At 40.2% G+C, this 25,268-nt stretch overlaps 1 protein-coding gene across 3 annotated transcripts in view; it reads right to left on the bottom strand.

Annotated features, from left to right (window-relative positions):
- The window catches only part of LOC135483129 (adenosine receptor A2a-like), a 49,292-nt gene extending 25,158 nt beyond the window's left edge, over positions 1-24,134 (bottom strand). For 2 of the 3 annotated variants that reach the window (XM_064763690.1, XM_064763688.1), the window contains exon 1: positions 22,402-24,134. In XM_064763690.1, the coding sequence (XP_064619760.1) occupies positions 22,402-23,019 (618 nt within the window). In that variant the 5' untranslated portion in view covers positions 23,020-24,134. The remainder of the gene's footprint in view (positions 1-22,401) is intronic. The other variant, XM_064763691.1, reaches the window with a different exon arrangement.
- Between the last annotated feature and the right edge of the window lie 1,134 nt (positions 24,135-25,268).

Here is a 25,268-nt window from a genome sequence, read left to right as displayed (position 1 = left end):
ATACCTTTGCAAGTCTAAGGTATACTTTTTCAAAATCCACATCACGATATGTGGTGTACGATTGGTAGGTATAACCAGTCAACTTATGGGTGTATATCCTCTACATCTTCACTTACTGCTGATTTAGATCACATGCGAAGCATCAGATAACCAATTTGTTAATGACGATATGTTTTGTAAATATATGTACATCTGAAAAAAAATTTTGAATAATTAAGGGGCAGATTGGTAATTCAATTGATAACAATCGCAATAACAGAACGAAAGGTATGGCTATTATCGCTTCAAGTTACAGGTCTAAGAAATATATTGACGATAAAAAATGTTTCATTCAAGAACCTTTCATCCTCTATGATGGTAACTCTACATGTATCACCAGTTTTGTTCACTAAGCAATATCACTGGAAACTACCTTGTTGCTACAAGCAGGACGTAAAAAATGACTTGGTATTTATTCTAATTCTTCTGATACATGTATGCTAGATTCACATGTTCGTCAACGTACGTTGTAACATGACGTCAAGGCCAATACACATTGAGCTAATTTTAACCCTTTGGACTGATCCCAATGACATTGTAACTTAGCACTACGGAGGGTCCTCTGGGTAATCCACGAATGTTGTACATGCCAAAATCTGAGGTAGTGGACAGTTCCATTTTGAGATATCATGGGGTTAAAGCAGTCTCTCCAAACGGGTTCTCTTGCGTGCGTTGATGACTAAATAACTATCATCGAATCCAAGAAAACCTTGTTCAGAATTGTTGTAGTCAATATTATCATGTGAATGCAGTACAATCAAGCAAATACTACCTTTCAGAAGCAACACGTTTCCCTCTTACGAATGAGTTAACGGAGACTAATCCTCCGGAGAGGGAGGTTCTTACCTTTCGGAGAGAAAACAATTTTCGGTAATTCGGCTAATGATGACACCCTCTCTCGAGACGCGTTCAATTACTAATATTAGATAAAGCGGCTCGAATTAGGCTCGAATTCCCCTGATGTGCGAAAGTGATTAATTCATTGGTACTAATGACTGTGGCAAAAAAGTAAGATATTTCATTATTGCCTCGGGGTACTGCATGGTGTTGGTACTTCTTGAAAATGATGAAAGATTTGGAGTGTGATCCATTAGGGGTCCGTTTTAGCCGTATTTGCCTTTTTTATCATCAAATAGAGAGAAAACCGAAATTGTATTTAGAAATCACCTTCTTCTACCAAAATGCTCCTTGACCAAGCGCTATGTCCTTAAAAGTGGTAAAAGACCTGTATTTTTTTCATTTACAATGTAATGAAAGTTACCAGTACTGGTATGCCTCTGACTACATGTATGTTGAAACCGGAACCGCGTATTGAACGCTCCCTTGCAAAGCCCTTGGAGCTAAAGACAGTTGAGCAATATCGGTCATTCGCCCCAGGCATGTGAGGTCGTACACAAGTTGTAGTTGGTACAAATAATTGGTATACTTGATATACCAAAAAACGGATGCTAGGTTACCACAATCGTGAGAATAGAGTTCCGCCTCCACGAAGGAGTCGTAACACTATTAGTTACTAGTTTGTTGATATTGTTGCCGTTGAATGGGTTCTCTCTTAACGTGAGTGGAACACTATATTGCAACACGAATCATTCGCACGTTTCCTTGTTAAAAGGGTATTCGGAAATTGGCCTGATCAGTTAAGCTTCAAGTTCGCTATGAAGCGGACTGATCGTTGATATCAAATCCATTCAAGATAAGACAGGTGTCATTAGGAATCCTGTACATTCGATGAAATTCGAGTCGACCTTACGGATATCTTTTTCAGGAATCATATACCTGCAAGGGAAAAGTAAGATTAGACAGCAGTCTCATCAACAGCGTCTGGCATGCACTTAAGATCATCCACTGCAGTCAGCTCGGTCTCGGGGAAAAGACATTTTCTCAGTATGCGTTTAGATTTGAATCAGACAGACAGAATTGGCTGCCCTCGGCAAACATATGGTAATTTGTTATTCACTTTCCCGATCTTTGACTCTCAGTTTTAATCATGCGTGATATACTAAATTGAAAACCAAACGCACGCGACGGACCACAGTCACTGTATCTAGATGAGTGCAGATTTTCTACAATTTTATATTGCTGACGTATATATGCGTCTCAAAACACTACGGTACGTATCATAGTCGTCCAGACATTTCCACTTGCTAGTAGTTAACAACATCATCCTATTAACTGGCTGATGACCATAGGGCAATGTGATTATCATTGCCATTAGCATTGCCTTGGGGAGCCGTACACCTTTGTAATCACCGGTGAGGCCACAGGCCGACTAGCCCGGACGTGGTAGGCCGTAAAGTACATAAAGGAACGGAGGCTAACGGCTGTGTTACCCCAAATCCTTCCACAGTTTCAAACACCACAAAAAATCGCTCATCATCCATTACTGCTGTCGCTAATGCCTTGAAAGGAGCAGACAGGAAAAGCCAAAGAAGGTCCAATTTCCCCTCGCGAGAATTCTTTGAAGAGATGAGGTGTCAAGGTGGCACTTACAGAGCATCTTTCATTTTTTGTACGTCATTGCTACTGTTTTAAGTGGATGTTCTGAGAGATGTATGCCTATATTTAGCAGAGTGTTGCTGTATCACAGAGAATGTGTTAATTTGCATGTAGGAAAGCGATTTAAAATATCTAGTGACTCATCATTGTTCGGATCTTAAAGGCAATGTTCATCAGTATCTGCTGACTATAATATAGTCACCAGTTGATGAACATTGCAACCAGTGCATGAACGTATTTTAGTACGGTATTTTAGTTTCATTTTTGGAACGCATGAAAATAGATCTACACGCTTCCTTCTATGTCTTCCTATCAAACTAGCACCGAGTCTTAGTGGGTGAAAACACTTAGCCATGGGGAACAACAAACACGTTAAACCGGCACGAATGCCTCATTCCATGAACAAGTATTCCTTTGAAATAGATCGTTTGCTTGCTTTTGCTGATGCAGCAATAATTGCTTGCCTGTCACCCATGGAAGTAAGAACTTTTTTGAGGCTGTGATGATAAAACTGTTCCCCCGCATACGAACTCAGCTTCCACCTTTGACATTTGACAGAGTCTACAGAAGCGGAAGCCCCCCACGGGGTAGGAAGATGACACAATCAACACACGGTACGCTTACACAGATCAAATTATCCTTCCGTTTGTTATTCTCTCTTCTCCAAGACACAATTCACACTTCAGCATAGATGATGAGAGCCGTAGGCATACGTGCGGTAAAGTCAGACATGTCTGCGTCGATACCTGCATATATCACAATCACTTTTTCATAAATCGTCAGCCAGCGACAGTTTCGGCTTAGACACTTTTCCTTTTAACTTTTATCTTGGAATCACACTGAAGTCTATTGGCTCACCATTACTTAGAAGATGAAGACAAAGATAACAATACCAAGTGATTGCTGTTGTACAATTACGGACCACTGACCAACAAGATGAATGGTTTTATTCATCCGAGAGGTATGTTCATTGAGATTATTGACAACGTATCAACAAAATCAGTACAGAAATAAAGTGCACTTATGTTTATTGCACTTTCTGAAAGAATTTTTAGTCTCAGGCCATTCAAATGATGCAAATCATCACAATAGCCTCTGTAAAAATCTTCCCATCATAAAAAGTCGACCCCGGATAATTGTAATCAACGCAAACCCACGCCACTCCAGCAATACTAACGCGTGTCTTCTGCACTTTCTGAAGCCAGTGTTCGGATAAAGGTTGATTGAGATTTACCCCCAGTGATTGGTATCAAAGTGAATCAGTGGGATTTTCGTACAAGTGCCGTGTGACAGGAATGATTTGTTGTGATAGCGGTGTAGCTTTTTACCCGAGCCAATCAGGTCAAAATTAATTTTCCAAAATTCCCTTCCATCAGGTACCTGGTTGTAATTATAGTATGTCGTGTTTATGTTCATCAGGAGTATCTACATGTGTTTAGCAAGAGCCGGAAGGCATTTCAGTCAAAGACATAGGTATTTTTAAAGATCCATGACAAATCATTTCACGAGCAGCGATCAAAGAGAAGGGGGACTGGACAAGGAGGCGGTTTTATAGATGGCAAGTAGTCCAATCTGCGAGTGGGTATCAGCAATTTCGCCCCACAATGGTAAAAGACAGTTCCTTGGCGCAGTCAAATAAAACTATCGGCGTTGCATGTCACCCTAGCCTATGCTGCTGACCGTTGAGAGGATGGTATTTAGTTCGTCCCAGCTTGATTGCCAATCTTTGCCATGATACCACAAAAGCCTGGGCTGTTGACTGAGATTAATGGCTACAGACGCTTGGAAGCTGGGGACCATTGGTGTCAAAACCTGATCCCAACATGAGAGTCACAGAATGGCATTAAAGGCTTAATCCTATCAGTAATATGACGAGAGCTGGACAGAGGTGTTGATTGCAAAGTAATGACGCATCAGTGTTGAAACCCTAAGGGAAAGTGACAATAGTCTGTCAACTTTGATATTATCGTGACCCGTGAGGATTGATATACTGTATTCTGTATTATGAATACTATATCCTCGATCTTGTTATCCAGTAACGAACGAACACGGCATTAGGACATTTCCTAAAGTGATAACATACACTGGTTGGAGGTCTCGATCGTTCTTAAAGAAGGGTTTTTTAGACAAAGTCACTTGAATGTTTTCTCAAGTCTGTAATAGAAGCATACAAGTAATGCTTGTAAAAAAACGCGTGAGAAAAGGTAATGACCAGTAAGGAGTTGCCTTTGTTTACTGTGTCTCATAGTGTTAACAGTCTCTTAGACTGGAACGGCAGCCAATTGGATATGGATGTCCCCCGGAGGAAATAGCTGGAGCAATTCATTATAGGACATGGTTCCGCTGCTAGCTTGACACACACACACACACAAAGCTGTTGTGTACACAGTGTCATGCCATACAACATTGCCTAACGTGACAATGTAACCAGCAGGGTTAGCAAAAATAACAGCCCAGCTGAAACCAATGCAATCAATAATGCACTTATATAATGACTGTTAGGAAACCATTAAGCTAAGTGGTAAATGTTTGCTGGTCTGTCTACTGTCCTCTTCGTCTCCATTGACCCAATGACACAGGGTGTTCAGAGTTTTATCAAAATAATCCCCGAAGTGACACAAATATGCATATTTATGTACTGTGAATGGAATGTCCGTGTTGAACATGCTGCATGCAGCCAACGTTTGTTATTCAAGACATGTCTGCTCATACAACGTGTTCCAATAAAATAATATTACATTTTAAGAGCTCAGTGAATCTGTGCTAGCACAGCACTGACCCGCACTACTTAAAGCATGGATTTTAGAATCTGGTATAGTTTTATTAAAACACCTTGTATCAGGTAGCACGAACCTTTACTCCAAGATGATACTTGCAACGAACGAATTAGATGAATTATGATACGGCTGTATGCATTTCACCAGACCATGAAATATTGGAAATATCTGTCGGGTAAGAACATCATTTCACGAGGCTCAGCGAAGGTTGGACCTCCAACAAACAAGTTGAAACTTCTTTATCATATTATTGTATTTTTGCCGATTTCGTGTTTAACCTTGATTCACGAACTTAGAAATCGCAAAAAATAATGGTTTTGAGTTTTTTTCTAATGATTGATAGCAAGAAGTTTCGTTTTTTAAGCGATGTGTTCACTCTCAAGAAAAATGTAATGACTCTTCACCTAATTGATACAAGTAACGCGATTCCACTTATCCACTTGCGTTTTCTACACTACAAAGCTCCACCTGCAACAGCGACAAGAATCAAACTTTTTTTGAATCAATAAAGTAGACTCAATTAAGGCGATTGTGACGATATCAAACGAAGATAATAGTCGATACGGGTGCATCTGCCTACTAGAGTGAAGTGTCTTCCTAAAAAATCGACTTTTTTCAACATTTCAACTGAATGCAGCTTAATCGACGTTCACTTTCGTCATTGATGTCAGCCGATTGAGATATATCCTTTAAAGGTTTTTAACTTTAAAAAACTCGTTACATCTTCCTAATCCTATAAAAGGTAAAATAAAGAAAAGACGACTCGATCTGTACAAGACATCTATTATAATGAAATGCGGTGCATGTACAAAATATTGTTCATTCGAGTGGAAGTGAGGAGCTCGTCTCCTTCGGGATTAGCTCCATCCAAAGCTAACACCCACCTTAAAATCTAAATAATCTGACATTTACATATCTAAAGGAATTCATCCAAAGGTCACATAGTATTGGCTTCTTGTCGTCTCTGAACAACAACCCGGTCAGATACGCAACAAATGGACAATCTCTTTCTGTGCTCTGTTTTTTATAAGGACCAAACATTGCTTCGAGGAAACATTGCAAGATATGTCACTCTGATTTTTTGGCTGCTGCGAATGGCTTGCCGAAATAGCGAAGATGATAAATAATGTTCCAACGCCAACGGCCATAGAAAAAACAGTCTATCTACGGTCATACATTGCACAGATCATCATCCAACGCCATCTGAGACTCCAACGATTTCAGATGAAGGAAACATGGGATTCTTCCGAGTTAAAGTTTTCAACTGGAGCTTTCAAAAAAATGAATCCACACTGTTGTGTGTGGCAGAATTTCAGGTTTTATGCGTGTTTTCTGTAGGTTTCGTGGTGACTATCGATCGTGAAATTATCTGTTGATTCTGATTCTAACCATGCGCCTTTGACACATCCGGGACATCTTGTAGATGTCATGGAATTCGGTATTGGCAGAGAGAATATCGTTCGGTCTGCTCGGAGAATGCTGATAGATACTTCTCAATCTTACACTCAAGCTAACTTTGTATCACTTATGCATAACTGTCACGCTCCAAGAAAAAGATCGGATAGGAACTTCAAGTTTCCTTCGGAAAAGCATTCATCCAATGATGCATGTATTCCTTCGAACAGCCTCAAGAAAAATGGCTGCTGTTTGAAAACTGATGCAATATTCGTCATTTTCTTCCCAATTGGATAATGAATGAAACGGTTTGTTATTTTACGTCGGGGCTTGGTACGAGAATCGTGTTTCGAAGAGTATGTGAGATAGTGTTTCTCCTTTATTGCGAGAGGCAATTTGAGAGATAAACTGGAAAAAGAATTCGGTTTCATTAACAAGAGTTATTGCGGTGGGCGGTCTAAATGGATCGAGATGTTCTGTATTTTAACATCATTCATGTGGCAATCGGATGCAGTTTTGAGGAAGATAACCCTGCATTTAGCACGGGGTCTAGTTGAGGAAATCATCTCCTTCAGAATGCGGCAGGGGAGGAAGCATGAGAGTCTTAACAGAAGGACAGGGCACATTTCTGCCCTTTCTACACTGATTTAACGGCGGTGTGTGCGTATTCAAATATTATAGTTATTGGCTTCATTGTTCCTCTTGGCGTGGTTACCGTATATCAAATACCTTCGTACATATCGTGTAGCCCTATGTAAACCCTGCCTGATGGACAAGGTAATCGGAATGTCCAACTATACTTTACCGTACTGTCATGAACAACCAACAGCTCTATTAAATACACCACGAGAAGATTTCCTTTGAAGTGTCCTGGATTTCTAGTCAGAACGTCGTTTTGTCTACAAGAATATTTAAATTTATCACTTAATCTTAAATTGCATCCGGCTCCCTTGAAGTCTCATGTCTGAGACCTGCGGTATCAGACACTTGGTATTTGCCAGCACGATGAAAGAGGAGGTGATATTGTGTAGTTATAAAGGCTAGGTGCGTTCGTGCACAGTTGTTTAGATATCGCCCGCTGATGATTAGAAACAACGGTGGCCGAAGTGCAGCATCTTGACCACCATGTTTATGACGATGACGATGACGATCAGGACGACGACGACGATGATGACGATGAGACAATTTGCACCAAGAATCCCATATTCGACCCATCGGACATCCATCGAATTGTTTCGAAAACAGATAATCGCCTCCCTTTCAAGTTGACAGTCATTAGACATCCCCTTGGGCAAGTGTTTTAAAAGTGTCCTTTACAATGGTGAGTTTGGAGGAATTGTGCGGAAGTCAATATAAGGGGCTGCAGGGTAAACAATATATATAGGGTGAATTTATAGGAAAGTTGCTGGATGGGTGGTTTTGTTAATGGTAAGTACATGTGTGTGGTTTTAAACTGCATATGTACGACTTTCAACAGATGTACATGTACAGGGTGGTCCAGAAAAGTGTGACACTTTTTTCATGTCATAATTTTTATAATATCATAGTGTGGCCACCATGTTTATACAAGGAGAAGCAATACTATAAATTTCGATAATAAAAAGCATTTTCATATATATTGTTTTCCTTGCCTTTTCTAAAAACTAGTGATATGTTTTATACTGAAGACACTATTTTCTGGCTCGAAGCCTGTCAACATTGTAAATATGCCTTTTGTACAGGAGCCTCTCAACCGGGCTTATTGCGTCGACAGAATATACGAGTTTTGAAAAAAAGAACGTCAAGCATTATTATCATCACTATCATCAAACATTGCAACAGATAGACAATAAGAAGTCCCTTGGAAAGTCGGTACCAGAGACTAACTATAGCAATTCTATCGCGAGCAAAAATGAGGCGCGTTCTCAAGGGAATTTTCTGAACTGAAATGGATATATTTTGAGAATCGATATTTCTATGGTGACTTAGCGTTCCTTGGGGGAACCATAATTCACTGCATCATGACAGGGGTTGATATAAGGGGTTCCCAAACAAATGCTCTTGGATGAACTTATTTCCTCTGCAACTTCCTTCGACCCATGTTCTGCTCCCTGGTCATTTCTGCAGTATCAACGTGGATTTTTGTCAGAAGTTTTTTAGAAGCGTGTATAAGGAACAAACAACGTGGTGGTTTCTGTTATCGTGATATTGGGACCAGTACAGAATTGAGTTAAAAACTGAAGGACGATCATTGCCTCGTGATATCTATACCCTTAAAGGAATTTCAATCTCCCCTTTCTCGAAATATCGCGTTCTCTCTTCCTTTTGATTATAAACCCGAAAGGTATTTTCAGGGTTACAGCATTGCCCTCGGGGAGAATGCATTGCGCTGATTCAACGTAACACCAAAGCCAAAACGATATCGTATTGCATTGATCTAGAAGAGACATTGCCTCTGCTTGAAGCTTAGCTTTCAATCAGATGTTTGGTCCGAGTAACACGATGTTTCGCTGAAGTGTCCTTTTTTCATTTTCCGCCTCAATTAGTGACAGCGACAGCTCTTCGAGAGAGAACGGATGGAAAAACAAGAAAATAGAACGCAAAAAATGTCGATTTCTGCTCTTAGTGTCACAGGAGAAGTTCACAGAAGAGGACCAATTGCAAAGAAACACTTTGACTGCCCCAGATCAAGATGGCTCACCATCGATAATCGTCGAATACTCCTGTGACTAGGTCATATTATGACATTTTTGTATCTTAAAATTTCTTCTTGTTTTATCACCGAAGATACAGGGCGGGAGATAAGGCAAATAATTTCCTTGCTCTTCCGTCAAAAAGTTCGCGAGGCCATCGCCTTTGACCTTTCCCTTGATGATATGACTTTCTCCTCGTCCTCAAAGACTGTCACTACTCTTACCCTCTCACAAAAAGATTGAAGTTACAATATCAACAGAAACAAAAAGGCACCTGTGAGTTTCGCTTTACTTTGTAACAAGAGAAGGTCCTTCCGATTCAGTAATGTAACTAAGTGTTTTTTTTCTTTGCAGAACTAATTGCGTCTGTCTTACTCGGCCTATACGTGAGCGATCAATGTCGTGTCTTGTTCTCTTAATAAGACTGACTTCCAATCTTTCCAAACCTTTTCGAGAGGGCTCCTGGTAAAAGCTCAAAAGCTACCGGTAGACATTGGAAAGGAAAAGAGAAATGGCCCTTTTTACTTCTTCCGCTCTCAGAAGTATTTTCAACAAAACCTTGACAGATGAAGAAGAGAGTTGATATAGACCCTTCAAATAAACCCTGGAATATGAAATATCCTTTCATTGAAAAAAAATTGTTTCTTTTATACTTTTGTCATGTTATAAAAGATCAAATCTTTGTTCTAACCACTGGTGTATTATACCAGGGCACGAAGAGCAAGAACACCACCAGTCTCCCTGGCCTTGACCATGCAGACAAGCAAAGATCCTCGATGGACGGATCGTAGCCCGATCAACCTATCGCCCGCCAATCAGCCAGCGACAGTCTCTACTCGGTCGTATATGGTGCTTGATCTGATAATCAAGGCGTAACTCCACGATCGACATGTGCCTCATACGTAAATATTTTTGTGCAAAAAGCGATGCCATTATAAGCGAAAGTCTGAAGAAGAATGAAGCCTACTTTCAGCTGGTAGGCTGTATTTCTAAATGGATGGATTATTTATTGGTACGTTTGTTCAGCAGCCTCCAGAACATGCTAAAGAAGACTGTTAAATGCGATATCTTTACAAATAGTAGTTAAGTTATATAAGAACAGGGTTGGCGTTTGCTGATGTTTTCCCCAAACATATCCAGGGGCTGATCGAGTCTGCAGATAGAGTTGCAGGCTGGTACCCCGGGCGACGCTGACATAGAAAAGTTGCAAAATATCAGGTTGAGATCCTCCCGAAAGAGTATAACCAAAGTTTGAAATCCTCCCACGACTTAACTTCCATCTCTTATAACTGCAAATAGAAGTCCAGAGTGCAAATTGTCCCTGAAGCTAAACTTTTAACTATGAATATTATGTCGGAAGGCTAAGGTGTAAGGCACCCGTTGCGATGAACTTTTAGCTAGCACACTAAGATTATTCCGGCATATTCATGCATTTCTTCCCATCGAAGCTTCTCGAACCAAATCTGCATTAGCCACGGCTTCACAATCTGCTTCCCCAAGAGGTGATTGTAAACCAGAGTATTCAACACCGGAAACCAAGTCATCCGACGGTTTCAAAGAGTATGAAAAAAACTCTCCAGCAACAACCTTTTTCAGATGTAGCTACTTGCTATTTTATAGAGCTAAGATTATCGCCAAACCGACTGATTAATAATGACAGCATCATCAGCGGAAGAGCACCTGCTGAGAAAAGAATTGCATGTGGAATGTAATGATTCTAGCGAAATCGACGGAAACCACAGCCTGAATTAATCGCAAAAACGGCATTTACGTCAGCGGGCGGTGATGATCTGGTGTGAACTCACCATAAGAAATGATGGTATCATTTGTGAGCATCTACTAGTTGTCGACAAGCCTAAAAATACCTCAACCTCATTGACAACTGCCGAGATAGATTTAACCTAACGGTCGTTTCTGATGAGTGTTGTTTCCACGAAGTGGCAAGCGATCACAACTTCATCAAATCAAGAGCATTGCTTGTTTTCCCGAAAGAAGCTCTTTTTATAGAGATAGAATCTACCTCTCAGAACCATTTTTATAATTTCTGACAGGGTGGTTCTCAGAGGTAGATCTTGGCAGTCAGAGAGGTGGATTTCAACTCTACTCTTTTCAAACCAATGTCGATTGCTCAAGATAAGAGACATATTCCAAAGACATTAATTAAAATATCGATCTTATATTCAGAGAACAAGGCATGGTTGATGAATATACACATCACAACCTTGTGCCGTTCTCAAAGGCTTTTTCCAGTGTGCCTCAGCATGAGTGCCAATAAATCTTTGATTGTTTGACGGATTTTCAAACTCATCAAAAAACACTTTATTCGGCCCATATCATTCAAGGTTTCTTTCCATCTGTGGGTTCAGGCCATAAAAAGCAGGTTGTACATATCCTAAGATCGCTTTAATGCTCACACATTGCTCTTGGACGGGCTACTAAGGACCTATAGAAATGGGACAGGCTCTATGAGTCCACCATTTCCAACAACCGTCTGTGTATCATGAAATACATATTGATGCTCAGGCAACGATTTCTCCTCAGCCAAACTGTGAAACTGATATGGCTATTTACCCATTGTAATGAATGGTATAAGGCGACACGATCTTTGAGCACTGGCCGTCGTCATGGAAAAAATGTTCTTCGCCATCTCTCGTTTTCATAACAACTTCGGCAAGTGTACTTCAGATAGAGAGTTCTGAGATAGTCCAAACGGATATTATGTCTCTCAGTGCTATGCTAAGCAACGACGACGTGGCAAAGCTTTATCTACCGATAGACCATTCCCGAGTAATCTGTCGCATTTTTATGGTGGAACCAAACTGATATGTAAGCGTCGTACATGGTGATGTCAAATTACCGGTTTTTTAAATACCTGCAGCAGTCTCGCCTGTAGTGAGTCGGGTATTGCAAACAAAGTGGTCATCTTCAATTTCCATGATGTCGTCATTCAAGGTGAATGGGTTAATCATTGATAAAAGTTGGTACATTGTAAGAGATGATTCCATTGCGTTAGCACATTAATAATGCGCATGTAAGTATTCTCAACCTTTAAAACATGAAAATTTTGTATTGAAATAATGTGCTCTGAGCAAATATGCTGCACTATTATACCAGTGGTTATGTTATCGTATCGATCTTCTTGCAACAGCTGTTGATTTCATCAAGTTTGAAAAAAGGACCCCTTGAGTGCTTTCATGACAATCTAATTGTTTTCTACCTGATCACCAAAGTATTAAGTATCGACCAGCATCAACATGCTCAGTTGGGTGGTATAATGTCAGCAAGAAGTTTTCACAAAAGCTACACTTTTGTGTACTAACTGTATATTTCAATACAATGTATTGACATTAATTTCATTTTTAAGATAAAGGTGGTCCGTAGATCATAGTAGACCGGGATGACCAGATTATCACGAACATCATGGAAAGCAATTGACTTGTCCAATAGACCACAGTGCATTGTAAGCTCATGACATGCATCCTGCTTGTCATAGGTTTGGTTGTTTGCTTTGAAGTGGAAGGCCTACTCCTTACTCTTTTCAAACATCTCAATCATGATCAAAAGATGACATATCGCCCGTCAAGAAAATACAACAAGCAATCTGAACCGAGGTGTCATCGTCCAAAGAGTTTGAACATCTTCTGGTAACTTTTCCGATACGACGCGCGTCCGGTGCGTAGGACGGAATTCAGTGACGGTCGGCTGTTTGCCTGGCCGGTGAACAGCTAATTGACTATTGGTATGTGATCATCATGACAATAACATTACAAGAGCAGACGACTAAGGCAGTTGCCGAAGATGAAGCGTGTGACGTATTGTGAGCAAAACTAAGCGGCCCTCTCGTGCTTGCTGGGATCAGGGACAGGAGTTACTGGTATCACCAGCTTGCACCACAGATGTCTCTTCATCCATGCTTGCACCGACACAGTTTCACCTTCATGACCTTTTTTACTGATGACGCTTTTCCTTCGTTTTTGAAGGAATTCGTGTGTTTGTCAACTTTTGTCAAGCGGAAGATGACATGTATGTACAGAAGTCAACGGTCCGTTATTTCCCAACTTTTCGAAAGAAAGACACCAACAACGTTTTTTGCATCTCAGTTGGCCGAAATAACTTTCTAATAGCGTATACGCAGGCAAAAATGCTGAGACAGCATGTACGTTTTTAACCAGTGTCATTGCTTTAACAAAGTATTAAAAAACTGTTTACATGTACTCATTTTGGTCTACTGAGTTCGATCTCGCTTGATGGCATCCGTTGAAAAAGATAAGCCGTCCTCCTCCTGCACATATGACATTTTGGCATCCATTTTTTATACTCTCGTTTGTAGCTCGGTTTCCATTATTTGTCTTGTCATTTTGACATATCGGGCTCTACTTTACAGACCTAGAAAGATCTATAGACAAAGCGGTAATGTTGGATCGCGATGGCATAACTTTTACTATTTGTAGCCTGGTCTCATGTTGAGAACCACAACAGAATTGAGGAGATGATCTAGTCATAGGTCAGGCAGACACCGGCAGGTTTGAATTCAGGTCCCGTTCACTTTAGATTCGTTTCTCAACGGTTACACGTTAATATCTTATTTCCTCCAGCCGATACCCATTTACGCTGCCTACTCACGCCGACTGTGGGGTTCTTCCTATAAAAACTGTAAGCTTTTCATTTCCTGCTTGAGCAGGTGTATCCAACAACGTTGAACTATAGAAATGTACTTTCTTTAATTTTGTTATAATGCTTACATCACTTGGGTTTTAAGAGGAATACAAACAATAATGGATACTAAGGAATGGTATGACAAAAAACAATAAAAACGGATGCACATAATATCAAGTAAAGATTCTTTAATCCGTACTTGATAATATGAAAGTATTCTGAACCCATTATGCAAGATTTTTTAACAAGATGCATCTTTTTGTCATAGAAAGTATCGTATTTAATGGAATGATGAAAGGTCCATGCACCTTGTAAAGAAACCAAAGAAAGCGTCTTTCGTAACTTTGATGTTCACATATTTCCCTTTCTTTATGTCAGTGGGGAAATGATAAGTAACAAAATAGCGACGTAGATGGCTTTATTGTCTTGTAAATGGCAGACGGAAAGGGTCATCAATCTCTTCCTCGGGCGGACAGAGACAACAATGAAGATGGCCAACGATAGCTGTTAATCGATTTATCGGCTATTGATAAATTTTAGTTCCGGAGGTACTGAAGGTCACGTATACGAGTACCTGTCAATGAAGAAAGGTTGACCAGCTAAATGTACGTCGTAACTAAATCCATACCATCGGTGCCTACGCAGTGAACAACGCAGACCAACGATATCGTTGGCCGAGAATGTCGCGACTATGTCAAATCCTCATGCTTGGGACGTAATTGGTATTCTTGAGCATGTTTGTAGCAACTTGACATCCCCCTCTCCCTTTGTCTTCGACACTGCAGGAAGTCTACGGAGTGTTGGTGATACAAACCACAGTCGTGGTTGTGGTGTATTGAAGCACTGAAATATGGGGAACAGCCAAACGAATTACCGGGATGCTTGGTTCCCTTCATGTGTGCTAATAATGACTACCATTATAGAGTCAGTGCAGAGAATTGATGAGTGAATTAGGGATGCCTTGAGAAAGAACCTTTGATAACAATAACAATTGATCATTGTTATCATACATAATGGCTTACTGACTTCCTATAACAATGGACGGACTCTTTCATGATTTTTAATGCGATTGTGAATACATTTCATGATCAAATGTGACCATACGTGCCATAGCTACCAACACCAATGACTCTTTCATCGTTTTTATTATCGGGAACCGAATTAATGGTTACAATATCTTTATCTAATCTGATTGTGGTTGATGTTTTAAATTCATGTCCAATTATCAAAGATTCATGCAGCGAGCACGCTAAACACATCATTTAACTTCATCATAATTTATTTGCTGTCATAGTGTAGCATACAGTCATCAAAACGAGCGATGCCTTTTCGAAAACATTGCCCTCTCTACCACGAAGGGTAAAGGTAATTGGTTCACCTTTGCAACACATTAGAAACAAGGCCCTTCCTTTAGTGTTGGAGAGGTACAATCGGATAAAAACAAGGAACAATGTACTTTATGAAAGGGTGTGTTTGTTAGTGGTATTGCGATTGGCTTTCTTATTGCGCGTAACAAGTAATGTAGATACAATGTACTTCTACCAATGCAGCTCGTGTCGGGCAAAGGATGCGCGCTATTCTTTGGAACATTAAATCACCGAGAGATTTATAGCGTAGAGATGTGCAGGTACGTGACTGAGCAGACACTGGCACCCAAACGAATATCTCATATACATGTATAATCAAACCTGCTAATAGACGAAACCTGCTAAACTGGCTGTAACTGTGTATGGACGTAAATTGTAGTGTAAACATTTACAGGTAAACATTGTGTCGTATACTTTATAACGCCATTCACCGCGAAGAATAATTGTTCTGTTGGCATTATCTCTTACCAACAATTATAGATAATAGATAAGAATTGTTATAACATATTTTCTATTTTCTAAGCATTTCTTACTGACGTAACTTAATACACAATGTACATGTACTTAGCACTGGCGAAGAATATTTGTTCTATTGGCATTATCTCTTACCAGCAACTATAGATAAGAATTGTTATACAAATGTAATATATTTTCTATTTTCTAAGCATTTCTTACTGACGTAACTTAATACACACTGTACATGTATTTAGCACTGGCGAAGAATAATTGTTCTATTGGCATTATCTCTTACAAGCAACTATAGATAAGAATTGTTATAATATATTTTCTATTTTCTAAGCATTTCTTACTGACAAAACTTAATACACAATGTACATGTACTTAGCACTGATGAGATTGGTGTCTCTTCCACCTGAGACCCTTGGGGTTAGCTCGAAGAAAGGCAATTACGTGTACTTCAAATCAGACGCAGAAGTACATTTGCCCGCCGCTTTCGGATTGGTCTGAGCCGATATGATCTATCTTGATCCCAATGTTTGAGTCCGCTAAGTTACTCGGTGGATTACGATAGTGGAGGCGCAAACGCATGGGAGTGGACTGTACAACTGCCAAGGCGATGTCCATTGCAAAATTGACAAAGTCATTTCCAAAATAACTCCTGGTGAGTGGTTCAACTACATGTATACATCACCGTACCGATGATGCCGATTTCACTTATCGCGATTAGCCAAATGACCAATATGCTGCTGCTTTCAGAAATCCCAGAATGAACCTGTGCACTTTCATGACCAAGCTCGAAGGTCGATGGACATTGGATTAGTCGACTTTCGATTCCGATATATGCCCCGGGATTCTATCCGATGAAAGGTGATAGCGCCAGTTTCGCAATGACATGCGGTGTTCGATGATCAACAGTGAGAGAGCCCGCTGGACATCGATCTTGATATTATTCAGTCATCCTGTGTTCCTCTCCAAAATTCTTCAAAAAAAACAGCAGCAACTCTTTGTTTTCACATCGCTTGACCTGATATCCTCATTCCAGCAACACATGGCAAGTTTGATTGATTTGTCATTAAGCTATAATAATGGGTGTTGATCAAACACATTGACAGACATTAGATGCATTTATGATTTGTATCGATCAGTGACGTACTGATCGCCGGATCGAACCAGGATAAAATTGTGGGGCACTGACAGCTGGTCCTTTGATAGGCATTCGTGTGAAGACTTCTGGTAGCAAGGAAATCGGCTTACTGACAGGCGTAACGTGATAATGTTAGTAATATAGATGACCTTTATTATGGGCCAATACGTATACAGTGAAAAAACGAATAATGCACAATTTATCAAATCACATAAAGTTTTATCTTGCAGTATACCGTCGTTGAATTTAGAGGAAGCGTTGGTAGGCGAAGCCAGGAAAGGCACGACAACCGAGACCATAGTCGTGGCTAGCTGCAAATGTACATGTACATGTCATCATCTGTTGGCAACCTGAGATTTATCTTAGACTGCTGGTTATGATTCATAGATTCAAGTCCTAGCCCACTTTTTCCAAAACCCAGTCAACTACTAAGTAATTGGCCTGCGTATTACACTACGGTGGAGTGGATTCTTTTGTATTTTCTATCATCCTTGTACATATAAGTTATTGAATTAAAATGACCTTTATAGGCAAACAATGCATATCTGCTGACCTTTTGCAGTCCTTAGAGAAAATACGTTTCAAGAGCTGATTTTAAATCTGTCTTCAAGTATGAATAATTCATACTTGACTGTGTGGTGGCAATCATTCTTTTCACAATTTGCAAAACTTAAATCTTATATTCTCTTCAAATGTAGGTCGGATCGTAAATTGGATTTAATGTAGACAGAAATCTGATAAAACTAAGCTTCCTTCAAAGTGTCATTACACATATTATGGTAAATATCGAATCAATAAATTGACATAATCCTGGTGAAAACTTCCAAATTGGATGTCTTCCAGTACAACATATTATACTCCCAAGATAATTGGTTTTTCTTTACTTTTGGCACCGTATAATTGAGCTTTGTTATTTGAATTACCTCATTTCATCGAAAGACGCATGTCCCTTAGAGCATCAAGCTGTCAGAATTTAAATTACATATATTCAAATATCATCGTCTTTTAAAGGTTTTTAACGGCTTGTGTTTTTGCAACGAAAAGTGTGGCTACAGCGGGTGGCCCAGAAAAAAAACAATGCATGATTTGTTTCGGCATATGTATAAAAAAAAGTGTCCAGAGTATGACGAAGAAGATTTTACGAAAATTTTACATTATTTTGCTGGAGAGTCCAAGATTGATCTACTCTGCCCTTTTAAGCCGAGACCTCGCAATGTGAATAATTGGCGCCGTTACCTTTCTGCACACGTAAACCCATGTACCCTGGGGAAGACAAATCACTAAGTAACGAACCGATACTCTGGATACACGTCCAATGAAGGAGTCGAAAGCCCTTTTCCACAATACTGATATTATGTGATAAAGACGGAGACAAAACCCTAGGGAGATAATTGGCACTTGCTAGTAATCACAGTGATATGCAGTGTTTTGGATAGAATGAACAATTGATAACAAGGAGAAGAACTTCTTTCGAACATTCAAGATGACGGCAATTTGGAACTAAAGAAGAATATGAATAAACATAACTTCGTTACCTGGGTTTTCAATAACAACAGCAATTTATTCACATAGATAGCTCATAACAGCAACATTTTTCAGTTTCCGATTGCCATGGAAATACAATAAATGATTTTCCATTCTCGTTTGCTCATTTTGCTCAACGGTTGTGTGTACTTTCGTGGCAGGTGCAGTGTTCATGTAGTTGATATGCTGATGGTATAGGTGAAAATCGAAATGCAAAGGCAGACAGTGGGTTAGTGAGTGAGTGTTTGAGAGGCGTTCCGGTGTAGGGATAGAAAGTGTCCCCCTGAAAAAAGCTTTCGGCCCTATTTCAGTTTGTTCTGGCGGATTTTGGTATAGCTCTATAGAGGCCATGACTGTCAATACTGCAGAGACCAAAAGCACATCACATGATCCTTTGCTTCCGGAGATTCTATCGCAGGACATATTAAACGTCCTCACCGGTACGTGGAAGACGTGGTGAGGAAATAGTTTGCTTAGGATAATAACTCACATGTTATCGTATACATGTATAATGATGGACACCGTGATATGATTTCACAAACATCCCCAAGAACAGTTTTTATCGCAGGCCGAGCGGTATACTCGCTGGCTCGGGAAATCTATATATCTGTGTCGTTGGGCCGCAGGCGATGGTTTGATATCCCCACTTGGATTTCTTTGGATTTCCACTTGGATATCGTTTCAACTCTTGTCTTGTTCGTCTATTAAATGCCGCGTGTACCTATTGTACCTGCTTAAACTGTGTACAGCATCGTTCACCTCATATAATATGTACATGTACTTAACTTGGTTTCTTCAGCAAATAGACTGTCTTTTAGTACACTACATGTATCCTTCGTTCTATTTCTATAATAAATTATTCAATCTCTCTGATTCAGGTATCTATATTCGATATATCGCTATCTTATGTGATGGAACAAGAGTTGATTTTTTTAAATTACAATTGCTATAGATCTCCAAGAATTATTTAACGTCACTTCAAGCATTCATTTCGAAAAGGAACTGGTTGTGTCATCATCGATATGCAAAGAGTGTCAAGTTCAGGTCAAGTGAGTATGTGCAACTTCTGCTAATCGGCTCAAGTTCGGATCAGCCTTGTCATCTGCAGGCCATGTCCCTTAACTGATCACCGTATGTCTTTTTCAAGACTTCCATTAGCTAAGGATCGTTTATTAGGGTTTTTGTTTCTTATTTCTTATTACCTGACATGTCTCAAAGGATAAATGTTACAACGTTTTTTAGATGATCCAGTATCTCTTTTAGCTTAGCTTAGGGTTTTTTTAAAACGAACATTGTTTTGACGTCGCATTTTCTTGCTGTCAATCATCCCGAGGGCGATTAGAGCAGAAAACCATTAGGAAGGCAAGTGCGTATAGTCATTTTCTAATAGCCTTTGGTGCAGGGGCCATTTTTGCATCCAAGTAAACATCACCAAGTTCTGCTTCTGTAAAGAAATAAAACTCCACATCTAGCTAACTTTTTAACTTAACGCTTTGTAGTCTCCAGAATCGCTATCACTCTTTTTCTGAACTGGCAATGCGTTGGGCTTTATACCAATTCATTTTGTATGGCGCAAAATCTAGTGTTCACCCAAACTAGATTTATTTTCGAACGGTATAGCGAGCACCCGTTTCAAACAAAGCTGACTTTTGTACCAACCATTGTCGTATCTCGAGGAACATGCGAAAATGTGGGCCTGGGGGTTTTTGAATAAGGCTTTGGTGGCAGCAAAATGTTCCTTGGCTTCATGCCACGAAATATTTCGCAAACACAAGAAGATTTACATCTGGAAAGAATATGGTACAAAATTACATGTACTTTAGAGCGTTCACCTGCAAATATAAGGCAATAACTGGTTTGGACGCTTTTTGCTGATAATGAACAGTTTAATACCTTGCACGATTTTTGGTATATTGGCTATCTCGATGGTAAATTATCGGGTTGGAAAACCAGTGAAAAATGCTGACCACTCCTGAAAGGAGGATATTCGTTCCAAAAACAAACGAACGTTGGTTGTCTTGCCGCAATGAGCAATCAAGACAACACAGGAGCCATCAAATTGGTGCTAACCAGCACCTATTATTAGCAAGATGAAGACAATTGTCGTTTCGATCTTGGGTTCCTGAGGATAATATGACTTGCTTGTTGTCACAACCGTCCCATAAGAGAGGCGTTCTTTGTTATTGGTATACCCTGTTCGGAGTTTTCCTCAGAAGGTCAAAAGGCATCAGAGAAACTTACGAGTTTCCTTGCTTAGTGACGCTATATAAGCATAGCTGATGCCCTTTGAAATGCACTTTTCAATTGGTTGATTTTCAATATAAAGATAATGACCCGGCAAATGAAGTAATGGTACACCTGAAATACTAATCAGTTCCCTCTTCATCCATCATACCAGACTCCTTTGTAAGAAGATGTCATGTATAGGGTTCACTGACATGATGACAATTTGACCCTGGAGTCTGCCAAATTAAAAATCCTGCTTTATTATTTCTCTTGTTACACGGTTTGCCCGAAAAAAGAACATTCTTCCATTTAAACCACATGTACACGTATGTGTATATGTAAGTATGTAAGGTTTGTTGTAATACGCCGTAAAGCAGCGAATGTTCAATCCGCGCCCTTGCTGAAAGGAACACGGAATCGATCGTGGATACCATAAGGAATCGGTCTCGATCAAGACATTGATTTTTCCGCTATCGGATTTCGTCGAATGGATCGTCAATAGAAAAGAGATGTCTATTGTGTTATGCTACGTTAAGAAAACATGCAACAAATTGCCGTGCAGCCTTGTCGATAACGGTAATAATTAATAACTGCATGAATAAAAGCATGCAACACGAAGAACAGATGGAGAGAGGGTGAGAGGGCGAGAAAGGAATGGCGTATTGCCGAGTGGGACTAGATCGCAGCTGGATGGACTGATATCTCTCAATCGCGACGAGGACTAGGCAAGGCCCGGTATACTGTATACCTCGTCGGTATCGTGGGCCAGTCTTAGTGGCCATCCAACTGACTGTTTACGTTTATAATCTCTCCCTCTCTCTGATGTATCCTGATGTCTGTAGGACAGAAATAGAGCGAGAACCGATACGATACAATGATACTCATGATCGAAACTCCGGAATTAACAGTCTCAATCCTATAGCTGGCTTAATAGAATCAATTGGTATTCAGTCCCAATTTTAGAGGCCCGAGGTGCTGAAAGTAGAACGGCAGTGCTATGGAAACAGTGACGTATCACAAGCATATAATGATGAGCTGCCAAAGGCCAACAATGTGCCGTGGCGACCCAACTTGGCGGTATGAATACGATTGCACTTTCCGTTTCAGTCTAGCTAACCATCGGATTTTAATACGTCTAAAGTCTTAAAGAAGAAAGACGCAGTACCCTAGGTTGGCCTGGACGTTCTGCCTGGAATGCAGATCCAAATTCATCTCACTTCATTTGTGACAGATGTGGAATTGCGACTGACATGCATGTTGCTGCCCTGACCAGAACCCGGCCTTCAGTGGAAGCAAATATATTACCAGATTTACTACCATATTTTCACAATAATATTGGCGGTGAACAGTTCAGCAACAGAATGAAGCATCTCCCAGTATTCCGCTTTAAGTTCTCAGTTGACCCTCATTATTTAAATGGTGAGAAACTGAGCGACACCTTTCTCTCTCAAGGATGTTCCTTATTTCCGCCAGTATTGTTGTGGGCATCCTGAGATCCATATTTGTTTTGCCCGTACCTTGCAACGAAACATGCAAGAGGAGGAGGGTGCTTGTTGGGGAACAGAGATTACCGCGGCAAAGTTACTTAAGTAATGCACATGTTACTTTCTTAGTAACAGTCGTACTGAAACAAAAGGTGGACCTACCTGTCGCCTGACTTCTTGATATATCCGAATGTAAACTCCAGATATGAATATCACAGGTGCAATGATTGTCACAAAGTATATAAACACCAAATACTTAGTATCTATCACTTCAAGGAAGAAACACCTAGGTACAGGAGGCCGACCCCTGTTCCAACCAAGAACTGGTAATATCCCTATAAGAGCTGCTAAAATCCAACAAGATATAATGATTAAAAGTGCAGTTAAAGGACTCATTATCCTTGGGTAGGAGAGAGGGTGGATAATAGCTATGTACCGGTCTATGGACACTGCGACTAAAGAAAAAATGGACCCTGTACACAGTAGCATCAGGAGTGACCCCATAAAAAGGCACGCCTCAAAGTTTTTCGGTAATCCAACAAAGACTACGATTGCGAACGGTATTCCTATCAACCCAACCAGAAAGTCCGCTACAGCCAGTGAGATCACGTAGTAATTTGTAACCGTCCGTAACTCTCGGAACTTACAGAAAACCACCAGGACGAACATGTTCCCGACAGCCGAAAATATGGCCAGAGTTACCTCCGAGATGATGTAGACATAATCAGGAGTTATGGGAAGACTCACGTTAAATGGAATCTCAAGGCCGGGCTTCACCATCCTTCAGCCAAGTTTTTTCACTAGTTCCACACACGATTCCTATAGAAAATCTAATTCTACTCCATTCTGGAGCACATTATCATTAAAAGCAATTGAGCTTATCATAACATGATCACCGTAGCCAACTGCGTAGACCATTTGTCCTGATCCGTATCCTGATGTGTGTCCTTCGCAACCTTATATCCTCTCCGTGACCCCACCGTTCGGCAAAGCTGCGCAAGCACGCAATTGGACAAATATGTATACAGGTGTACTCCGGTGAAGCCTTTCTATGGCAGAGATTGCCAAACACAATGTGGAACGGTAACGCATTCAGAAATCACCTCAAATAATCAGAACGCCTTCATCATTTTGTCCTGATGATCACAAATTCATAGATATCTCCGTGTTTCCCAATCCCAATTCAAACCATTTCTATTAGAAGATACAATCCCTTATCTGCACTGAAGAAACATTTACAAGTGCCAAGTCCGAGCGAATAAAATGGACGTGTTAATCGAATATCCTTCCCAGTTGTATCTACTCCCAAACCTCCTCAGCAAGCATCAGGCAACGTAATCCATCTGAAAAACAATAACTTTTTGGATGTCGTCGCACGCCGTTACTCGATACTCCAACGAGAGTTCCTTTCATACGCAATGAGTTACACGATACTCAAAAGAGGATTCCTTTGACTGAGATCAGTTCACTAGCTTCTTGCGAAAAGTATGCTAAGCCTTGTCCAGTTTTTCCTTCACGATGATCATTCGTCCTTCTAGCGAAAAGCATCCAAAGCCTCGTCTTTCACAATGATCCTTCGTCAACGACGAATCAAGCTCTTCTCTCGCCCCGCTGAGGACAAATCCGCAGTTCTGCTGGTCAACATCATTACATAGGTTTATTTGATTGTCCCATATTACACCGGTTTACACGATATCACCTAATGCGTGAAATAGTCTGAAGCCAATATTTTCGTTGACCGAGTTATCGTAATCTGGTTCAATATTGACCCTCCTAACGCTGTAGTGCCACTTGTAGTACCCTCATTTAATGATAGCAGGTTTGTTGATGCCAAATGAGCATCCAAAAGCGATTTGTTGTCGAAAAAGATTTCTTTCTGACAATTTGATGAAGTCTTATTCCACACTTCTGTATTTCTAAGTAATCCCATCCAAATCGATAAAAGGTCCCATCACCAGTCAAAGGTAACTTTGACCAAACAATGGGAAGTTCCTTTGACCAGTTAATGGCCAGTTCCCTTGACCAGTCGATGGCAAGTTCCTTTCACCAGTCAATATGCAAGTTCTCCTGATCAGTCAATGGCGAGTTTCTTTCACCAGTCAATGGTAAGTTTCTTTCACCAGGCAATGCTGGCAAGTTCCTTTGAGTCATTGGCAGGTTTCTGAGACAAGTCAATGGCCTTGAGAAGTAATGCGCGCTGCTTAGCGAAATTGATATGATACTGCAGGTAGCTTCGGTTGACGGTATCCCGGCAACTCGCAGCCTATACTACTCTTAAAACGAATTGCAGTAGACAAAGTATAAGGCCGACTAATCAAGTACAGAGAGAAAATCCTTCACTTGTGCAACAGCTCGAAAGAGTAAAATCATTTATCATTTTGATATACATGCACAGGCCAATAATTAGATATCCGTTTATCAAGACTAATACATTGAGTGTAAATCGATGCAAATACTAACAGTATAGAACCTCTCTATTAAGGACACCCTCGGGACTTCAAAGTACTGTCCTTATTAGAGAGGTGTCCTGATTGGAGAGGTCAAATTGAATGGAACGACCAATTTGGGACCAAAACTAGTGTGCTTAATAGAGAGAGTGTCCCTTATGGAGAGGTGTCCGGAAAGGGAGGTTCTACTGTAATTACAAATAATCGGTTAATCAGTTACTGGTATCATATCAGAAGTTAACCTAGATTATCAATTATTATGACCTACTGCATCGATGGCGTTCTAATTAATTTCGCTGTTATTTGAATCTAATCATTATTCTGATGAAGTAAACATGTACTTCATAGGCATAGGTATTTTTGAGACTAAGTCTGCATTATAGAGCACTATTTATTTACTCTTTCCCGAGATTGACACTCGTGAATATTAGCAGCTGGGTGTCCGCATATCAATGCAGGTTTGGAACATATCAATAAATCATTCAAAATGTTTGCAGAAGGTTAAGAAAAGTTATTCAATATTGCAGCAAACTTTAGATTGACTCAAGTGGTAGATGGGATACGTCACAAATCGTTATCAGC

This window comes from Lineus longissimus, chromosome 2 (assembly GCF_910592395.1).
Source record: "Lineus longissimus chromosome 2, tnLinLong1.2, whole genome shotgun sequence".
Lineage (NCBI taxonomy): Eukaryota > Metazoa > Nemertea > Pilidiophora > Heteronemertea > Lineidae > Lineus > Lineus longissimus.
The sequence above is the reverse complement of the archived record's forward strand: the minus strand, read 5'-3'. Positions and strand labels throughout refer to the sequence as shown.